General features: G+C 47.3%; 1 protein-coding gene across 2 annotated transcripts in view; it reads right to left on the bottom strand.

Annotated features, from left to right (window-relative positions):
* Positions 1–19481, bottom strand: part of WDR55 (WD repeat domain 55) — a 219813-nt gene that overhangs the window by 182139 nt on the left and 18193 nt on the right. For both annotated transcript variants that reach the window (XM_069199396.1, XM_069199395.1), the window contains exon 2: positions 18870–18917. In XM_069199396.1, the coding sequence (XP_069055497.1) occupies positions 18870–18917 (48 nt within the window). The remainder of the gene's footprint in view (positions 1–18869; positions 18918–19481) is intronic.

The following is a 19481-nucleotide window of genomic DNA, read 5'->3' as shown; positions in this document are numbered from 1 at the left end:
TGCAGCCTTTCTTGGAGCAGGTCCGCTGTCCTCGGGAGTTTCTTGTCTTTTCGAAGCAGGGGCAGTCCTCAGAGGATGTCGAGGTCGCTGGTCCCTTTGGAAGGCATCGCTGGAGCAGGATCTTTGGAAGGCAGGAGACAGGCCGGTGAGTTTCTGGAGCCAAGGCAGTTGTCGTCTTCTGGTCTTCCGCTGCAGGGGTTTTCAGCTAGGCAGTCCTTCTTCTTGTAGTTGCAGGAATCTGATTTTCTAGGGTTGAGGGTAGCCCTTAAATACTAAATTTAAGGGCGTGTTTAGGTCTGGGGGGTTAGTAGCCAATGGCTACTAGCCCTGAGGGTGGGTACACCCTCTTTGTGCCTCCTCCCAAGGGGAGGGGGTCACAATCCTAACCCTATTGGGGGAATCCTCCATCTGCAAGATGGAGGATTTCTAAAAGTTAGAGTCACTTCAGCTCAGGACACCTTAGGGGCTGTCCTGACTGGCCAGTGACTCCTCCTTGTTGCTTTCTTTGTTCCCTCCAGCCTTGCCGCCAAAAGTGGGGGCCGTGGCCGGAGGGGGCGGGCAACTCCACTAAGCTGGAGTGCCCTGCTGGGCTGTGACAAAGGGGGGAGCCTTTGAGGCTCACCGCCAGGTGTCACAGTTCCTGCCTGGGGGAGGTGTTAGCATCTCCACCCAGTGCAGGCTTTGTTACTGGCCTCAGAGTGACAAAGGCACTCTCCCCATGGGGCCAGCAACATGTCTCTGGTGTGGCAGGCTGCTGGAACTAGTCAGCCTACACAGACAGTCGGTTAAGTTTCAGGGGGCACCTCTAAGGTGCCCTCTGTGGTGTATTTTACAATAAAATGTACACTGGCATCAGTGTGCATTTATTGTGCTAAGAAGTTTGATACCAAACTTCCCAGTTTTCAGTGTAGCCATCATGGTGCTGTGGAGTTCGTGTTTGACAGACTCCCAGACCATATACTCTTATGGCTACCCTGCACTTACAATGTCTAAGGTTTTGTTTAGACACTGTAGGGGTACCATGCTCATGCACTGGTACCCTCACCTATGGTATAGTGCACCCTGCCTTAGGGCTGTAAGGCCTGCTAGAGGGGTGTCTTACCTATACTGCATAGGCAGTGAGAGGCTGGCATGGCACCCTGAGGGGAGTGCCATGTCGACTTACTCATTTTGTTCTCACTAGCACACACAGGCTTGTAAGCAGTGTGTCTGTGCTGAGTGAGGGGTCTCTAGGGTGGCATAAGACATGCTGCAGCCCTTAGAGACCTTCCTTGGCATCAGGGCCCTTGGTACTAGAAGTACCAGTTACAAGGGACTTATCTGAATGCCAGGGTGTGCCAATTGTGGATACAATGGTACATTTTAGGTGAAGGAACACTGGTGCTGGGGCCTGGTTAGCAGGGTCCCAGCACTCTTCTCAGTCAAGTCAGCATCAGTATCAGGCAAAAAGTGGGGGGTAACTGCAACAGGGAGCCATTTCTTTACACAAGCCCCCCCCAGCCCACAGGCCAGGAGACTCAGCCCAAGCTGGGAGAGTCTTCCTAGTCTGTCAGGCGAGGAAGAGTAGGAGAAATAGGCTGGTTAGTTGCAGGGCCTACTCTGCCTTACATCCTTCTGTTCAGGTCATTCCCTTTGGGGAACTGACCTACTTCCACAGTGATAGGACCTAGTCTGAATTGCCTCTTGTCTGCCTCTTCAATGTCTCCACCCATTCTTTCTATTTTGGTCTTAGAGGTATCCACCTCTGCTAACCTTATCTTGGCCAGGGTTACCCCTAGCTTACCCAGAGAGGTTACCCAGAGCTGAGTAACCCCACCATGACCAATAGGGTCAGGGGGCCTAACTTGCTATTTGGCATGGGGTCAGACCACCATGCTAAGGATAGTGCAGCCATAAAGGCTAACACCCAGCAGAGGCCACTGACAGCTGTCAGTGCCCAGAACCACACCTTTAGCTCTTCACCTAAAAGGGAAGGGGCTAAGTTACAGGCTTCTTTGGGTTCAGGTTGCCTGTCTGCTGTATTGGAGTGGGGGGTTACCACATCTTGTAGTAAACACCCTTCTTCCACTCTTTCTTCTGTTAGCTGAGGAGCCACCCACTCAGGTTTAACAGTTGCCTGACTAGCCAGGACTTCTTGTGGGTCAGGTTGGACTTTATCAGGGCCATTTTTGGAGTTCTCCCCTACTGGAGCAGAATCTCCTTGGCTTGCTGTAACCTTGGCTAAAGGTTGTCCACCCTTCCTACTCTGTTTTCTTTTCTTCTTCTTCTGGGGCCTGCTTGCATTTACTGCAGAGGCAGGACTTCCAGAATCCTTGGGAGAGGACTGGCACTGGACCAGTTCCTCTCTTGAGCTCTGACTAACCTCTGGGTAGTCATTTCCAAGGAGACAATCAAGGGGGAGGTCTGTACTGACTACTACCCTTCTCCAGCTAAGAGTGCCACCCACTTCTATGGGCACTAAAGCCACAGGCCTCTTAGTGACCCTGTCTAGGCTAACTCTTACCCTGGCAGTCTCACCTGGGATGTACTGGTTTGAGAGCACCAGCCTGTCATGCACAATAGTGTGACTGGCACAAGTGTCTCTCAGGGCAGTGGTTGGGATTCCATTCACCAGTAGGTGGTGGAAGTGTCTACTTCCCTCTGGAATCTCCAACTCACCTGTTGGGCCCTGTTTCCAGTTGAAGGCTAGGAAGACCTCCTCATCTGAGGAGTCATCTCCCATGGCTACACTGGTTACCCCAGGAATTTTGTTCTGGGGTTTGTTTTTGGGACAAGAAGTGTCCTTGGTGTGGTGCCCAGACTGTTTACAGTTGTGGCACCATGCCTTAGTGGCATCCCAGTTCTTACCCTGGTACCCACCTTTGTTTTGGGTTGTGTCTTGGGGCCCACCCACCTGTTCTGGTTTTTGGGGGCCTACAGAGGACTCTTTTTCCTTGTTTCTAGTGTTACCCACTTTCTCCTGGGGAGTTTTTGTAACCCCTTTCTTTTGGTCACCCCCAGTGGAAGTTTTGGTTACCCTAGTCTTGACCCAGTGGTCTGCCTTCTTTCCCAATTCTTGGGGAGAAATTGGACCTAGGTCTACCAGATACTGATGCAACTTTTCATTGAAGCAGTTACTTAAAATGTGTTCTTTCATAAACAAATTATAAAGCCCAACATAGTCACACACTTCATTTCCAGTTAACCAACCATCTAGTGTTTTTACTGAGTAGTCTACAAAATCAACCCAGGTCTGGCTCGAGGATTTTTGAGCCCCCCTGAATCTAATTCTATACTCCTCAGTGGAGAATCCAAAGCCCTCAATCAGGGTACCCTTCATGAGGTCATAAGATTCTGCATCTTTTCCAGAGAGTGTGAGGAGTCTATCCCTACACTTGCCAGTGAACATTTCCCAAAGGAGAGCACCCCAGTGAGATCTGTTCACTTTTCTGGTTACACAAGCCCTCTCAAAAGCTGTGAACCATTTGGTGATGTCATCACCATCTTCATATTTTGTTACAATCCCTTTGGGGATTTTTAGGATGTCAGGAGAATCTCTGACCCTATTTAAGTTGCTGCCACCATTGATGGGACCTAGGCCCATCTCTTTTCTTTCCCTTTCTATGGCTAGGAGCTGCTTTTCCAAAGCCAATCTTTTGACCATCCTGGCTAACAGGGGGTCATCCTCACTGAGAGCATCCTCAGTGATTTCAGAAATGCTGGACCCTCCTGTGAGGGAAGCAACATTTCTGACTATCATTTTTGGAGACAGGGCTTGAGAGGCCCTGGTCTCCCTATTTAGGACTGGAAGGGGGGAATTGCCCTCCAAGTCACTAATTTCTTCCTCTGTGAAGTCATCCTCAGAGGGGTTGGCTTTTTCAAACTCTGCCAACAGCTCCTGGAGCTGAATTTTGGTAGGTCTGGAGCCAATGGTTATTTTCTTTATATTACAGAGAGACCTTAGCTCCCTCATCTTAAGATGGAGGTAAGGTGTGGTGTCGAGTTCCACCACATTCATCTCTGTATCAGACATTATTTTGCTAAAAGTTGGAAGACTTTTTAAAGAATCTAAAACTGTTTCTAGAATCTAATTTCAAACCTTTAACAAACTTTTAAACTCTAAAAGACAATGCTAAACAGGGACTTAACATACAAGGCCCTAGCAGGACTTTTAAGAATTTAGAAAAATTTCAAATTGCAAAAATGAATTTCTAATGACAATTTTGGAATTTGTCGTGTGATCAGGTATTGGCTGAGTAGTCCAGCAAATGCAAAGTCTTGTACCCCACCGCTGATCCACCAATGTAGGAAGTTGGCTCTGTATGTGCTATTTCAAAGTAAGGAATAGCATGCACAGAGTCCAAGGGTTCCCCTTAGAGGTAAAATAGTGGTAAAAAGAGATAATACTAATGCTCTATTTTGTGGTAGTGTGGTCGAGCAGTAGGCTTATCCAAGGAGTAGTGTTAAGCATTTGTTGTACATACACATAGACAATAAATGAGGTACACACACTCAGAGACAAATCCAGCCAATAGGTTTTGTTATAGAAAAATATCTTTTCTTAGTTTATTTTAAGAACCACAGGTTCAAATGCTACATGTAATATCTCATTTGAAAGGTATTGCAGGTAAGTACTTTAGGATCTTCAAATCATAAAAATTGCATGTATACTTTTCAAGTTATTGACAAATAGCTGTTTTAAAAGTGGACACTTAGTGCAATTTTCACAGTTCCTAGGGGAGGTAAGTTTTGGTTAGTTTTACCAGGTAAGTAAGACACTTACAGGGTTCAGTTCTTGGTCCAAGGTAGCCCACCGTTGGGGGTTCAGAGCAACCCCAAAGTCACCACACCAGCAGCTCAGGGCCGGTCAGGTGCAGAGTTCAAAGTGGTGCCCAAAACACATAGGCTAGAATGGAGAGAAGGGGGTGCCCCGGTTCCGGTCTGCTTGCAGGTAAGTACCCGCGTCTTCGGAGGGCAGACCAGGGGGGTTTTGTAGGGCACCGGGGGGGGACACAAGCCCACACAGAAATTTCACCCTCAGCGGCGCGGGGGCGGCCGGGTGCAGTGTAGAAACAGGCGTCGGGTTCGCAATGTTAGTCTATGAGAGATCTCGGGATCTCTTCAGCGCTGCAGGCAGGCAAGGGGGGGATTCCTCTGGGAAACCTCCACTTGGGCAAGGGAGAGGGACTCCTGGGGGTCACTTCTCCAGTGAAAGTCCGGTCCTTCAGGTCCTGGGGGCTGCGGGTGCAGGGTCTCTCCCAGGCGTCGGGACTTTAGGTTCAAAGAGTCGCGGTCAGGGGAAGCCTCGGGATTCCCTCTGCAGGCGGCGCTGGGGGGGCTCAGGGGGGACAGGTTTTGGTACTCACAGTATCAGAGTAGTCCTGGGGTCCCTCCTGAGGTGTCGGATCTCCACCAGCCGAGTCGGGGTCGCCGGGTGCAGTGTTGCAAGTCTCACGCTTCTTGCGGGGAGCTTGCAGGGTTCTTTCAAAGCTGCTGGAAACAAAGTTGCAGCCTTTCTTGGAGCAGGTCCGCTGTCCTCGGGAGTTTCTTGTCTTTTCGAAGCAGGGGCAGTCCTCAGAGGATGTCGAGGTCGCTGGTCCCTTTGGAAGGCGTCGCTGGAGCAGGATCTTTGGAAGGCAGGAGACAGGCCGGTGAATTTCTGGAGCCAAGGCAGTTGTCGTCTTCTGGTCTTCCGCTGCAGGGGTTTTCAGCTAGGCAGTCCTTCTTCTTGTAGTTGCAGGAATCTGATTTTCTAGGGTTCAGGGTAGCCCTTAAATACTAAATTTAAGGGCGTGTTTAGGTCTGGGGGGTTAGTAGCCAATGGCTACTAGCCCTGAGGGTGGGTACACCCTCTTTGTGCCTCCTCCCAAGGGGAGGGGGTCACAATCCTAACCCTATTGGGGGAATCCTCCATCTGCAAGATGGAGGATTTCTAAAAGTTAGAGTCACTTCAGCTCAGGACACCTTAGGGGCTGTCCTGACTGGCCAGTGACTCCTCCTTGTTGCTTTCTTTGTTCCCTCCAGCCTTGCCGCCAAAAGTGGGGGCCGTGGCCGGAGGGGGCGGGCAACTCCACTAAGCTGGAGTGCCCTGCTGGGCTGTGACAAAGGGGGGAGCCTTAGAGGCTCACCGCCAGGTGTCACAGTTCCTGCCTGGGGGAGGTGTTAGCATCTCCACCCAGTGCAGGCTTTGTTACTGGCCTCAGAGTGACAAAGGCACTCTCCCCATGGGGCCAGCAACATATCTCTGGTGTGGCAGGCTGCTGGAACTAGTCAGCCTACACAGACAGTCGGTTAAGTTTCTGGGGGCACCTCTAAGGTGCCCTCTGTGGTGTATTTTACAATAAAATGTACACTGGCATCAGTGTGCATTTATTGTGCTGAGAAGTTTGATACCAAACTTCCCAGTTTTCAGTGTAGCCATCATGGTGCTGTGGAGTTCGTGTTTGACAGACTCCCAGACCATATACTCTTATGGCTACCCTGCACTTACAATGTCTAAGGTTTTGTTTAGACACTGTAGGGGTACCATGCTCATGCACTGGTACCCTCACCTATGGTATAGTGCACCCAGCCTTAGGGCTGTAAGGCCTGCTAGAGGGGTGTCTTACCTATACTGCATAGGCAGTGAGAGGCTGGCATGGCACCCTGAGGGGAGTGCCATGTCGACTTACTCATTTTGTTCTCACTAGCACACACAGGCTTGTAAGCAGTGTGTCTGTGCTGAGTGAGGGGTCTCTAGGGTGGCATAAGAAATGCTGCAGCCCTTAGAGACCTTCCTTGGCATCAGGGCCCTTGGTACTAGAAGTACCAGTTACAAGGGACTTATCTGAATGCCAGGGTGTGCCAATTGTGGATACAATGGTACATTTTAGGTGAAGGAACACTGGTGCTGGGGCCTGGTTAGCAGGGTCCCAGCACTCTTCTCAGTCAAGTCAGCATCAGTATCAGGCAAAAAGTGGGGGGTAACTGCAACAGGGAGCCATTTCTTTACAAAGTGCCCTTCCAGATGTTCAAAAATATTACTAGGCTGCCCAGCTATCCACAATTAACGACTGGGCCTTTGGCCCATCAGATGAACCGGCCTACCGACTTGATAAAGGGCAATTTCAGCCAGGGGAATTCCTGGGTGCACTATATGGACCCAACAAACACCAGTAATTCAGGGACCCCACTGCAATAGTAGTGAACATTTGGCACACTGCCACACAAAAACTGGGTTAAAAAGGAACAATCACTCAAGTCACACCTCCATGGGACAAAGCAGTGCTGGGTACATTGAGACGTCTCCTAGGTTGTGCCAAATGGAATATGATTGTCATCTTCACAGTTGGGGACCTATGGCAGCAGGGAGATGTGGTACCCTTTACAGAACTACAACAGGAATATCAACTAGCTCCAACCGAAATCTTTTGGTACCTACAAATCAGACATGCACTCAAATCGGTGCTCCCAAAGGCTGCAATACTGCTGGAACCGGCCCCCTAAGATTATTGGACAAACACATGCCTAGAAAAGCCATTTCACTGACATGCAAGAAAATATTGTATGACATGCCAGATAGGTTAAAGCCATTGAGAGACTGATGGACTTCCGACATAGTGAACATAGAGGATGAGGAATGGCAAGAGGCCCTGACCCCCCAGAGACGTATTGATACGCTCAGGCTTAGACTGGTTCAACTAAAAATCTTGCACTGTGCATAATACTCCCCAAGTATCCTAGCTAATATGGACAAATACCAAGTGCAGGCGGAGTTGTTGCCAGGAGGTACCTATTTTCACGTACTTTTGGCCTTTACCCACATAAAAACTTTCTGGGGGGTGGCAAATGATTGCTAGAACAGGGTGTTCAGAATAAATCACGCCCCGGTAGCAAAGATATGTCTACTAAATGTATGGGAGAGTAATGAATTGACTCAAATGCACCGTATTTGTGTAATGCTGGGATGGGCCACTGTGAAAAGAAATGAAGCCAGACTGCGGGAATCTGAACAAACACCGAAACATGAGGACTGGTAAGGAGAACTGGATTGGTGCATGTTGGCAGAAAAGGTGAACTATGGAGGGTGGGGATGCCCGCAAAAGTGGAATAAGATCTTGTGACATTGGAACGGGTATAGAAGAAACATTTGTCAGAACTCACAGCCAGTGGGAGCAATGGAACAGGGAAATGTTGGACTCTGCATGGGCATGAAGGGGTACATCCGAGAGGGGGGTGATCCTGTGGGGAGGAGAGAATAAAAGACAGATCAAGATGCTATGCCTCGATTCAATATTATCGTAATATGGTTGCTCCTTTTGTGGTTAAAATTAATAAAAAGATTTATAAAAAAAAATAAAAAAATAAAATAAAAAATAAAAAGAAAGCTCACTGGATATCGCTCCCATTCATTATCATAGGAAGAATTAACATAATGAAAATGTCCATCATTGAAAAGAAAAACTTTGTTTAATAGAATATGCTGTATTTTGATAAGACCATGTAAAAAGTAAATTCAGCCGTTACTAGTTATGTGTATGTGGGCAAACAAAGAAGTTAGTTGAAGAATTCCAGAAGAACACTTTTAAATGGTGGTTGGGCTTTCCCTGACCTATAGTTATACTGCTGGGCAATGAAGTTGAAGCAGGGAAAAATATACAAGCTTTTGTCAGGCCATGATCCAGTCTAATGAACGACCAGGTTTAAAAAATGTAATATGATAGTATGCCTTTCATTTAAATGATCACATTTTGGACTTTGAAGTCACTTGTTTTAATAGGGAAGACGTTTTTGGGAAATATTGGCTCCACTATTACTCATATTATCAGCCTATTATATTGAATTGTTAAGCGTACTTGTCATCCTCGAGGGAATCCAGAAGCTGGACAGGTGAGTAGGATGAGCCTATACCCAGCTGTGTCTTTGATGTACCACGGAGTTGGGTGAAAAGCCGGGTCTTCAGCTTCCTGCAGAATTCGAGAAGCAAAAGAGGAGGACCTGATGTGTTTGGGGAGGTCATTCCAGATCTTGGCAGCAATGTATGAAAATGAATAACCTCTGGATCTGCGGGGTGCGTTTGAATGTGAATGACACTGAGCACAGATCTGTGGAGTGTTGGTAGAAGTGTAGATGGTGGATGAAGTAGGCAGGTCCTATGTTTTGAATACCCCTTGATAGAAATGGGGTCTCCAGTTGGCAGTCAGTTCGCACCCTGTCCAAGTAGGGACTCTAACTCTAGTCAGGATAAGGGAGATACCCGCTCAGATAACCCCTGCTCACCCCCTTGGTAGCTTGGCACGAGCAGTCAGGCTTATCTCAGAAGCAATGTGTAAAGCATTTGAACATAACACACAGTAATAAGTGAAAACACTACAAAAAGGACACCACACCAGTTTTAGAAAAATAGCCAATATTTATCTATATAAAACAAGACCAAATATGATAAAAATCCAACATACAGTAATAATAATGTGAATGCTGCAAGATGTACTTAACAATACAGTTCCTTGAAGTCGATAACTCCACCTGGGGCTATCACGGCGTCGTGAACAACAAAACCAAAAGTTCAGGCTGGCCTTGGCAACGCGGGCCAACTGTGCTGTCGGGAAGACCCACTAACAGTACCTTGGATTCGCAGAGCGTCGTGACCCTTGCGGTGTGCTCCGGAGAGCGGCGACGGTTCCGGAGTCGGTGCTGGAGTCGTCGGGCCCTTAAAGTCACGCACCTTGGGGATCGAACTCCGGGCTGATGAGATCAGGTGCGCTGGCGGGGATGGCGTCGGGGCTGCGGTGTGCGATGCCCACAGGTCACGGTGCAGGCAACGGCTCGGTGATGGCGTCCAGCGGCGTCGGTGAGACCAGGGCTGTGGTGTGAAGCGGGGTGGTGCAATGTGCGGTGTCCACAGGTCACGGTGCAGGCAGCGGTGGCGGTGTTGCGGAAGTACTGTCGTCGGTAGGCCCAAGCCAGCGGTGCAGGATGGGACGGTGCTTCGTGACCCTCACAAGCGGTGTACACAGGCCACGGTGCAGGCAAGGATGCCTGGTGACGACACTGGAGCCGATGGTGCTGGCGTCGGCGGACCGGGGCTGCGGCACGGGACGGTGCTTCGTGCTCCTCACGAGCGGTGTCCACAGGCCACGGTGCAGGCAGCGGCGCCGGTGTCAGCAGGAGCGACGTCGTCGGGATGCCCAAGCTGCGGTGTGAGCAGGTGACGCCAGAGTGCAGGGCCCTCAGGCCGCGGTGCGAGCAGCGGCTCGGTGAAGTCGTCTGATGACAGCGACGGCGAGACCAGGGTCGCGGTGCAAAGCGGGACAATGCGACTCCGTGCGGCGTCTGCAGGTCACGGTGCAGGCCAGTGGCGTCGTTGGCGGCATCACAGTGGTTTCTCCTCTTGAACAGCACAAAACACACAGTTACCAATGCTGCAGGTCGAGGAAACTGAAATCTTTGGTGTCCCTGAGACTTCCAACAGGAGGCAAGCTCTACTCCAATCCCTTGGAGAATTTTCTCAAGCAGGACACACAGCAAAGTTCACCCTTTGCAGTCTTTTCAGGCAGAAGCAGCAACTGCGGGCCAGTCCAGCAAAGCAACACAGCAAAGGGACAGTACTCCTCCTTCAGCTCTTCTCCTGGGCAGAGGTTCCTCTGGATTCCAGAAAGATTCTAAAAGTCTGGGGTTTTGGGTCTGCTTCTTATACCCAGTTCAGCCTTTGAAGTTTGCAAACTTCAAAGCAAAGTCTCAAGTGTTTGCAAGATCCTTCCTTGTCCAGGCCAGGGCCCAGACACTCACCAGGGGGTCAGAGATGGCATTGTGTGAGGGCAGGCATAGTCCTTTCAGGTGTGAGTGACCACTTGTAGGAAGTTGGCTCTGTATGTACTATTTCAAAGTAAGAAATAGCATGCACAGAGTCCAAGGGTTCCCCTTAGAGGTAAGATAGTGGCAAAAAGAGATATTTCTAATGCTCTATTTTGTGGTAGTGTGGACGAGCAGTAGGCTTATCAGAGGGTAGTGTTAAGCATTTGTTGTACACACACAGTCAATAAATGAGGAACACACACACAAAGACAATTCCAGGCCAATAGGTTTTTGTATAGAAAAATATATTTTCTTAGTTTATTTTAAGAACCACAGGTTCAAGATTTACAAACAATACTTTAAATGAAAGGTACTTCACTTAGGAACTTTGAATTAGCAAAATAGCATATACAGTTTTCACACAAATGGCATTAGCTATTTTAAAACTAGACACAGTGCAATTTTCAACTGTTCTTGGGGGAGGTAAGTGTTTGTTAGTTTTGCAGGTAAGTAAACCACCTACGGGGTTCAAAGTTGGGTCCAAGGTAGCCCACCGTTGGGGGTTCAGGGCAACCCCAAAGTTACCACACCAGCAGCTCAGGGCCGGTTAAGTGCAGAGGTCAAAGTGGTGCCCAAAACGCATAGGCTTCAATGGAGAAGGGGATGCCCCGGTTCCAGTCTGCCAGCAGGTAAGTACCCGCGTCTTCGGAGGACAGACCACGGGGGTTTTGTTGGACACCTGGGGGACACAAGTCGGCACAAAAAGTACACTCTCAGCGGCACGGGGGCGGCCGGGTGCAGTGTGTAAACAGGCATTGGGTTCGCAATGTAATCCAATGGGAGACCAAGGGGTCTCTTCAGCGATGCAGGCAGGCAAGGGGGGGGGGGGCTCCTCGGGGTAGCCACCACCTGGGCAAGGGAGAGGGCCACGTGGGGGTCGCTCCTGCACTGGAGGTCAGCTCCTTCAGGTCCTGGGGCTGCGGGTGCAGTGTCCTTACCAGGCCTCGGATCTTTGAAGCAGGCAGTCGCGGTCAGGGGGAGCCTCGGGATTCCCTCTGCAGGCGTCGCTGTGGGGACTCAGGGGGGTCAACTCTGGCTACTCACGGGCTCGCAGTCGCCGGGGAGTCCTCCCTGTAGTGTTTGTTCTCCACAAGTCGAGCCGGGAGCGTCGGGTGCAGAGTGCAAAGTCTCACGCTTCCGGCGGGAAACGTGTGTTGTTTCAAAGTTGCTTCTTTGTTGCAAAGTTGCAGTCTTTGTGGAGCAGAGCCGCTGTCCTCTGGAGTTCTTGGTCCTTCTAGATGCAGGGCAGTCCTCTGAGGCTTCAGAGGTCGCTGGACCCTGTGGAACGATTCGCTGGAGCAGAGTCTTTAGAAGTGGGGAGACAGGCCGGTAGAGCTGGGGCCAAAGCAGTTGGTGTCTCCGTCTTCTCTGCAGGTTTTTCAGCTCAGCAGTCCCTCTTCGTCTTAAGTTGCAGGAATCTATCTTGCTGTGTTCTGGGAGCCCCTAAATACTCGATTAGGGGTGTGTTTAGGTCTGGGGGGTTAGTATCCAATGGCTACTAGCCCTGAGGGTGGCTACACCCTCTTTGTGCCTCCTCCCTGAGGGGAGAGGGGTACATTCCTATCCCTATTGGGGGAATCCTCTATCTGCAAGATGGAGGATTTCTAAAAGTCAGAGTCACCTCAGCTCAGGACACCTTAGGGGCTGTACTGACTGGCCAGTGACTCCTCCTTGTTTTTCTCATTATCTCCTCCGGCCTTGCTGCCAAAAGTGGGGCTGTGGCCGGAGGGGGCGGGCAACTCCACTAGCTGGAGTGCCCTGGGGTGCTGTAACAAAGGGGGCGAGCCTTTGAGGCTACAGTGCCTGCAGAGGGAGGTGAGAAGCACCTCCACCCAATACAGGCTTTGTTACTAGCCACAGAGTGACAAAGGCACTCTCCCCATGTGGCCAGCAACATGTCTGGTGTGTGGCAGGCTTCTAAAACTAGTCAGCCCACACTGGTAGTTGGTTAAGGTTTCAGGGGGCACCTCTAAGGTGCCCTCTGGGGTGTATGTTACAATAAAATGAACACTGGCATCAGTGTGCATTTATTGTGCTGAGAAGTTTGATACCAAACTTCACAGTTTTCAGTGTAGCCATTATGGTGCTGTGGAGTTCATACATGACAGACTCCCAGACCATATACTCTTATGGCTATCCTGCACTTACAATGTCTAAGGTTTTGCTCATGCACTTATGCCCTCCCCTATGGTATAGTGCACCCTGCCTTAGGGCTGTAAGGCCTGCTAGAGGGGTGACTTATCTATACCTATAGGCAGTGTGAGGTTGGCATGGCACCCTGAGGGGAGTGCCATGTCGACTTAGTCATTTTATCCCCACTAGAACACACAAGCTGGCAAGCAGTGTGTCTGTGCTGAGTGAGGGGTCCCCAGGGTGGCATAAGATATGCTGCAGCCCTTAGAGACCTTCCCTGGCATCAGGGCCCTTGGTACCAGGGGTACCAGTTACAAGGGACTTACCTGGATGCCGGGGTGTGCCAATTGTGGAAACAGAAGTACAGGTTAGGGAAAGAACACTGGTGCTGGGGCCTGGTTAGCAGGCCTCAGCACACTTTCAAATCATAACTTGGCATCAGCAAAGGCAAAAAGTCAGGGGGTAACCATGCCAAGGAGGCATTTCCTTACACCACTCCTCCCCTCCAGCACAGATGGCTAATCAAGATATGCAGGCTACGCCCCAGCCCCCTTTGTGTCACTGTCTAGAGGAGAGGTGTGAACAGCCCAACTGTCAAACTGACCCAGACAGGGAATCCACAAACAGGCAGAGTCACAGAATGGATTAAGCAAGAAAATGCCTACTTTCTAAAAGTGGCATTTTCAAACGCACAATCTTAAAATCAACTTTACTAAAAGATGTATTTTTAAATTGTGAGCTCAGAGACCCTAAACTCCACATGTCCATCCGCTCCCAAAGGGAATCTACACTTTAATCAGATTTAAAGGTAGCCCCCATGTTAACCTATGAGAGGGACAGGCCTTGCAACAGTGAAAAACTAATTTAGCAATATTTCACTGTCAGGACATATAAAACACATTACTATATGTCCTACCTTAACCATACACTGCACCCTGCCCTGGGGTCTACCTAGGGCCTACCTTAGGGGTGTCTTACATGCAAGAAAGGGGAAGGTTTAGGCTTGGCAAGTGGGTACACTTGCCAAGTCGAAGTTACAGTCAAAACTGCACACACAGACACTGCAGTGGCAGGTCTGAGACATGATTATAGAGCTACTTATTTGGGTGGCACAACCAGTGCTGCAGGCCCACTATTAGCATTTGATTTATAGGCCCTGGGCACCTCTAGTGCACTTTACTAGGGACTTACTAGTAAATCAAATATGCCAATTATGGATAAACCAGTCCACAGTACAATTTATATGGGGAGCACTTGCACTTTAGCACTGATTAGCAGTGGTGAAGTGCGCAGAGACAGTAAACCAGCAAAAACAGAGTACAAAACCAGGAGGTCAGAAGGCAAAAAGACAGGGGAAACACGCCAAAAAGCTGCCAGGTCTAACACCCATGAATGCATGGGTGAGAAACTTGAACTGACGAGGTTTCTGGATGGGGAGCCAATGGAGCTTCTCTGAGGCAAGGTGAAGTGGGATGTTGGAGATGTGAGGGAGGTCGACGAGGAGTCTGGCGGCGGTGATCTGAATGGTATGGAGACTGTGGATGAGATGGATTGCGACTGGCGTAGAGTGTGTTGCCTTAGTCTGGATAAAGTTCTTATAGAACAATTTGACACTTACATCACCACAGGAATCCGCGATTATGTGCTTTGGGCACCCAATCACTACACAAAAGGGAGTCGACAATCATCTAAACTGCAAGTCTGGAATGACTTGCAGAAGACTGCAAAAGGTAGATTGCCCTGGTTAAAATATGCTCAGAATATCATTGGACTTGGGGGATGTTAAATTAAAATTACAAAGTCTTCTGCACTGTAGTGTTGGTAAAAAGGGGAAACTAATGAAAATCTAAAATTGTTTTTTGAATAATTTAATATTCCTCTCGGCAGAGATAAAGGTCACTCTAAGACTATTTTAAATAATTGGCAACAATGGGTATTGCGACGGAAGAGCTGTCAAGCCAGAACTAAAAACAGCACATGCCAAAAGGTTTCTTTATATTCGACTTTTGTGGAGAGTGTATAAAGATGCTGTCAAACAAGGGTTGTACTTAGCCACTGCTCCCCTCTGGGTGATACCTGGGTCAAGTCCCCGGTCATGAAACACCCACAGTGGATGGCACACAACTGTAAAGGAATACTTGTTCAGCCACCCAACCTTGTGAAAAATAATAAATGATCCATATACCCAGAAACGGTAATCATCAAGTCTCATTGGTTACTGGATGTTGATGCAGGGTGGCAAGAAAAATCCCCTTTTGCCACTGAGACAAATGGGGGAGTTGAAATAAAATTACAGCAGTTGCCACACAGCACTTAAATTCCTCATACAAATATAAGAATGGAGTGATGGCTGTGCATACATAACAAGCAGAAAATCGGTTATTCAACACTAGATAGGATGCACAGGGTTTGGTGGTCAATGAATATACTAGCGCTGATTCACAGGATGCTGAGGGACAGCAAATTGCTTTCATAACTGGTAGACACAACAGAGATAGGCAGACATACAAATACACTGAACTTTGTAGAAAATACATTCCACAGGTAGGAAAGAAAAGGAAGAAAGAAACATATAAATACATATGCACAAAGTAAGGCATACAGACACATACATACACTCGTTGACAGATAGCTGGCTACATACAGACATGCAGGAATACAGAGACCGATATATTCATACACAGAGGACAGGTATGCATATACAGAGAGACAAACATATTTCTGGAGAGGCTGACAGATACATAGACAGACATACAAATATGTTTTGGGAACAGTAATAAAAAAGTTTTATTCAAAACAGCATGATCGTTTGTATCTCGGTATAAATAGTTAAGCCGACACAGCACCCACCAGTCTACCATAAACGTATCTTTATACGAAAACACATGAACATTGGCTGGGGATGTTTTGGAAAATATTCTTGCTTGTTCTGCATGTTCTCTGCTGTGTTGTTATCCCTTGTTGTTTTATACCTAAACTTCAGGACTTCTTAATGTGGTATATTTGAAAGGTTTCTGGTCTTTGCGTGAGGAGAATCAAATAGGAATGGTTTGTATCGCTTCCACCCAGGCACATCCAGTTTTGGGAACGAAGATGACTATGAGTACACTTTTTAAAAGAAGCAACCTGACAATACACACAAGTAGACCCTATTGGACTTCAGCACTCACCAATCGATTCAAAATACGTAAAACTCATGTGCACACGACATTCAATCGTACTCATCATTAAAGTCCTAGACATAATGAAGGCAAAGGTCCTCAGTTATAGAGAGTTGAGCAAAATCTTACACTGTATGGAGGGCAGTAGACAGTCTCTCCCGAGAATTGCAGGTGAAAAGTCTTGTGCCCCCGACTACAGAGAATACTGCCACCACTGCCGGTCTCGCACGGCGTGGTTTAAGGGGCGAGAAGCCAAACTCACAGAAAGGGAAGGGTGTAATTATGGTGCTCACCTTGATACCTAAGTTCAGCAGTGAGGTTCAAAGTCAGAAGAACACTCCACAGGCTTGCATGATTTTCAAGCTCACTAAAGTGGGAGGGACCGTTCAAGGGTGAGGGTGGCACAGCTTTACAATGACATGCTGATCACATTTGCCCCAATAAGCATTATCTTCATCATGACCTTACTGATGACATTTTTCTATAAAACTCAATAACTCTATAGTAGCTATATGTTGTTGCTGTGTTCTCTAACCAACATGCTCTGGGCTCACAGGGTAACCTTCGTTTTTTAGGATGTGTGAATGAAACGTTGTGTGGCCCTGGGGCTTCTGTGAGTAGTTATTGTGAGAAGAGTAGGCATGCTCCACCCACAGAAAATCTGCACAACTTTGGCATGTCCAAACAATGGGTGGATCCGTGATGGTGTTAACCTCAAAGTCTATGAGATCATATGTCCCCAGAGACAAGATTTAAAACAGCATTTCAAAATACAGTCAGTAAGGAAAGACTCAAAGATGGAGCTTGAGATTAGAATTTAGAAAAAACATGTATGTTTATTAAAAGTTAAAGTGTGACACAGAAATTTGAAAAATACAAACACAATAGCTATCTCAATTAAAAAAAACATAGAAATCATTTGTCACCAAGGCTCTCAGCAATAGGAATAGTACAAAATGATAGTCAAAACCAGAAATAGATTAAATGGCTGGTTTATAGCTTGGTAGTGTGTATACTCCATTGCATCAGCAACTGAGTATATCTACCACCAAGATAAAGGTCAACCCGCCCAATTTAGATGCGGACAGACCATAGATGCGGGCGTACCATAGACTACTCGGTCTACACCGTGATTAAGCTTCTCCGACTGGCCTTCGGAGAAAGGGCCCTAGGAAGCAGACTTATAATTCTGCCCACATGATTTAGATGGGTGGAATCAGAGGTCAGTTTTCACTGCCCATCACTGCCACCGCAGTGAAATATGCAAAATGCTCCCCTCGCCATGGGAGTGATTCTAATGGCGAGGGGAGCATTTTCTTTTGCATTTTTAAAAAATAAATTTAACTTTAGAATTTTCTTTTTAAAAATACAAAAGAAAACAGTTTGGTGCTGGGTTTAGCCATGTCGACAGAACCTTGCACCTAAGTTCACAAAGTACTGACAGGAACCGGAACCACTGTGACAGCGGTTCCTGTCAGCCACTTGGCTGTCATTTCTCAATGTAGCAGACGTCACTGACGTCAACCTGACAAAGCAATTTACTCTGTCTCCCTGACAGAGCACTGGGCTGCCCGCCAACCTCAAGATCAGGCCCCTGGCGTCGAAGGTGCACCAAAATCAGAAGAATATTGGCTAGTATCCCTAGTAGAGACCAAAAAGATCTTGATCAAAGCCAAATTAAAGGGTTTATATACAGTTTTAACATAGAAAATTACTGAAATTGTAAGTCAGCATGGTATGAGAAAAAATATCACAGTTTCAAGAAATGATATTGCAATATTCTAAAACATCATATAACCCTATCACCTTAGCACTAACCCATGATATGAATGAATACGGACTGCCTTTCCAAAGACGTCCGGTGGTGTTAGAACAAACTAGTTACATTATCAACAGAGAACCATTGGGAATTAAAAGATTGCAGTTTTTTAGGAGGAAGAACCTTGGGATATGTGGCAAAAGGCTTCCTATAGTGAGTTTTTCAAGAATAATATGTCATACAGAAACAAAAATGTACCTCTTGCTACATGTAGTGTCAAGAAAAAAATATAAACACAGAACAAACATCTTAATTCAGCATCCATTTTGAACACGACTGCTTCGAGGCTGAAGCCTAGTTAAATATAAGTCAGGAAAACACATTTTAACACATAATAATTTTATTTCAATTGTAATAGCTTCATGTCAGTATACATGTGTGAATTCAAGTGTAGAACATCTAACAGTAATGCACATTTAAGTTCAAAGAAACTAAAGCTCTCTCAGAAGCAATCTATACAAGTCGATACTGAAAATCGGTCTGACAAAACACATTAACTGCCATAATCCCACAACAGATGGAACTGCCTGTTTGACAGGACTGTACATTTAACAGAACATGGGCACTCTCAAGAATGTAACCACTGCATAGGTTTGAGACTTGTTATTGAGTCCATTTCAAATAATGCAACTAACTTGGTCTTATCCCCGCCGACCTTTGGAATGCGCCAGTCTGTCAAACAAACCTCAAATGTCCCACAAGAACAGTATCTTCTGTTATTGTGCTTTCATTTTACAGTACGTCACAATGCCTAGGGAGGTCACTACCATTTCTAAAGATTAAATGAAATGTATATAGAAAAGAAAGGAGATCTAACTACAAACCTAGCAAGCACACCTTTTCCACACTCATCCTAAATCATCAAGAGAAAAAAGGAGCCAAAACAGCCTGAGCCACTCCCGCACCATTTAACAAGAAACATTAAATTTATCAACGCATGGTACCTGATCTGGAGCCTCGATTTGTGTTGGAGCTTCAGCCGGACAGGCCTCCTGTGTGTACGAAAGGTAAGATTTTATGTTAAACATATTACATGAAAACTGGAGTAAAGCCCACGGTACTCAAGACTGAAAATTAACAAGAAAATGTACTGCAAATACTAGAATACCCCTAAACACTTCCACTACAACAGAGATAATGTGTTAGCGAAGTCAGTGTGTAAGACAAAGGTGTAACTGCCAAATTTAAGAGGAGTAGTATGATGGTGTTCTATTGGGATATCTGGTAATCCAACCATTCCAAGGTAGGTTGTGATCCTGCTCATGACTGGGACTTGATGAGAGGAGGAAGTGGGCAAACACAGAGACACTAACTTGGGCATTCCTGAGTGAGCAATGGCCACTATCCCGGTGTTCTTCCAGGCGATGGTGCCGGGATGGTATCATGGCATAGGTACACCTGCAACCAAACCCCACATATGTTTCATGAGGGAAGGAATAGAAATTAACTCTCTTTCTGTAGACACACAGTCCCTGTGCTGTCAATGCAGTATTTTGTCCTTCATTGCCCTAGACTAGGAAGCTCTGGGAGCTGGAGTTAAAATATAACCAGTGTTG

The sequence above is a fragment of the Pleurodeles waltl genome, chromosome 7, assembly GCF_031143425.1.
Source record: "Pleurodeles waltl isolate 20211129_DDA chromosome 7, aPleWal1.hap1.20221129, whole genome shotgun sequence".
NCBI lineage: Eukaryota > Metazoa > Chordata > Amphibia > Caudata > Salamandridae > Pleurodeles > Pleurodeles waltl.
Note: the sequence above shows the minus strand (reverse complement) of the source record. Positions and strands in the feature narration are given on the sequence as shown.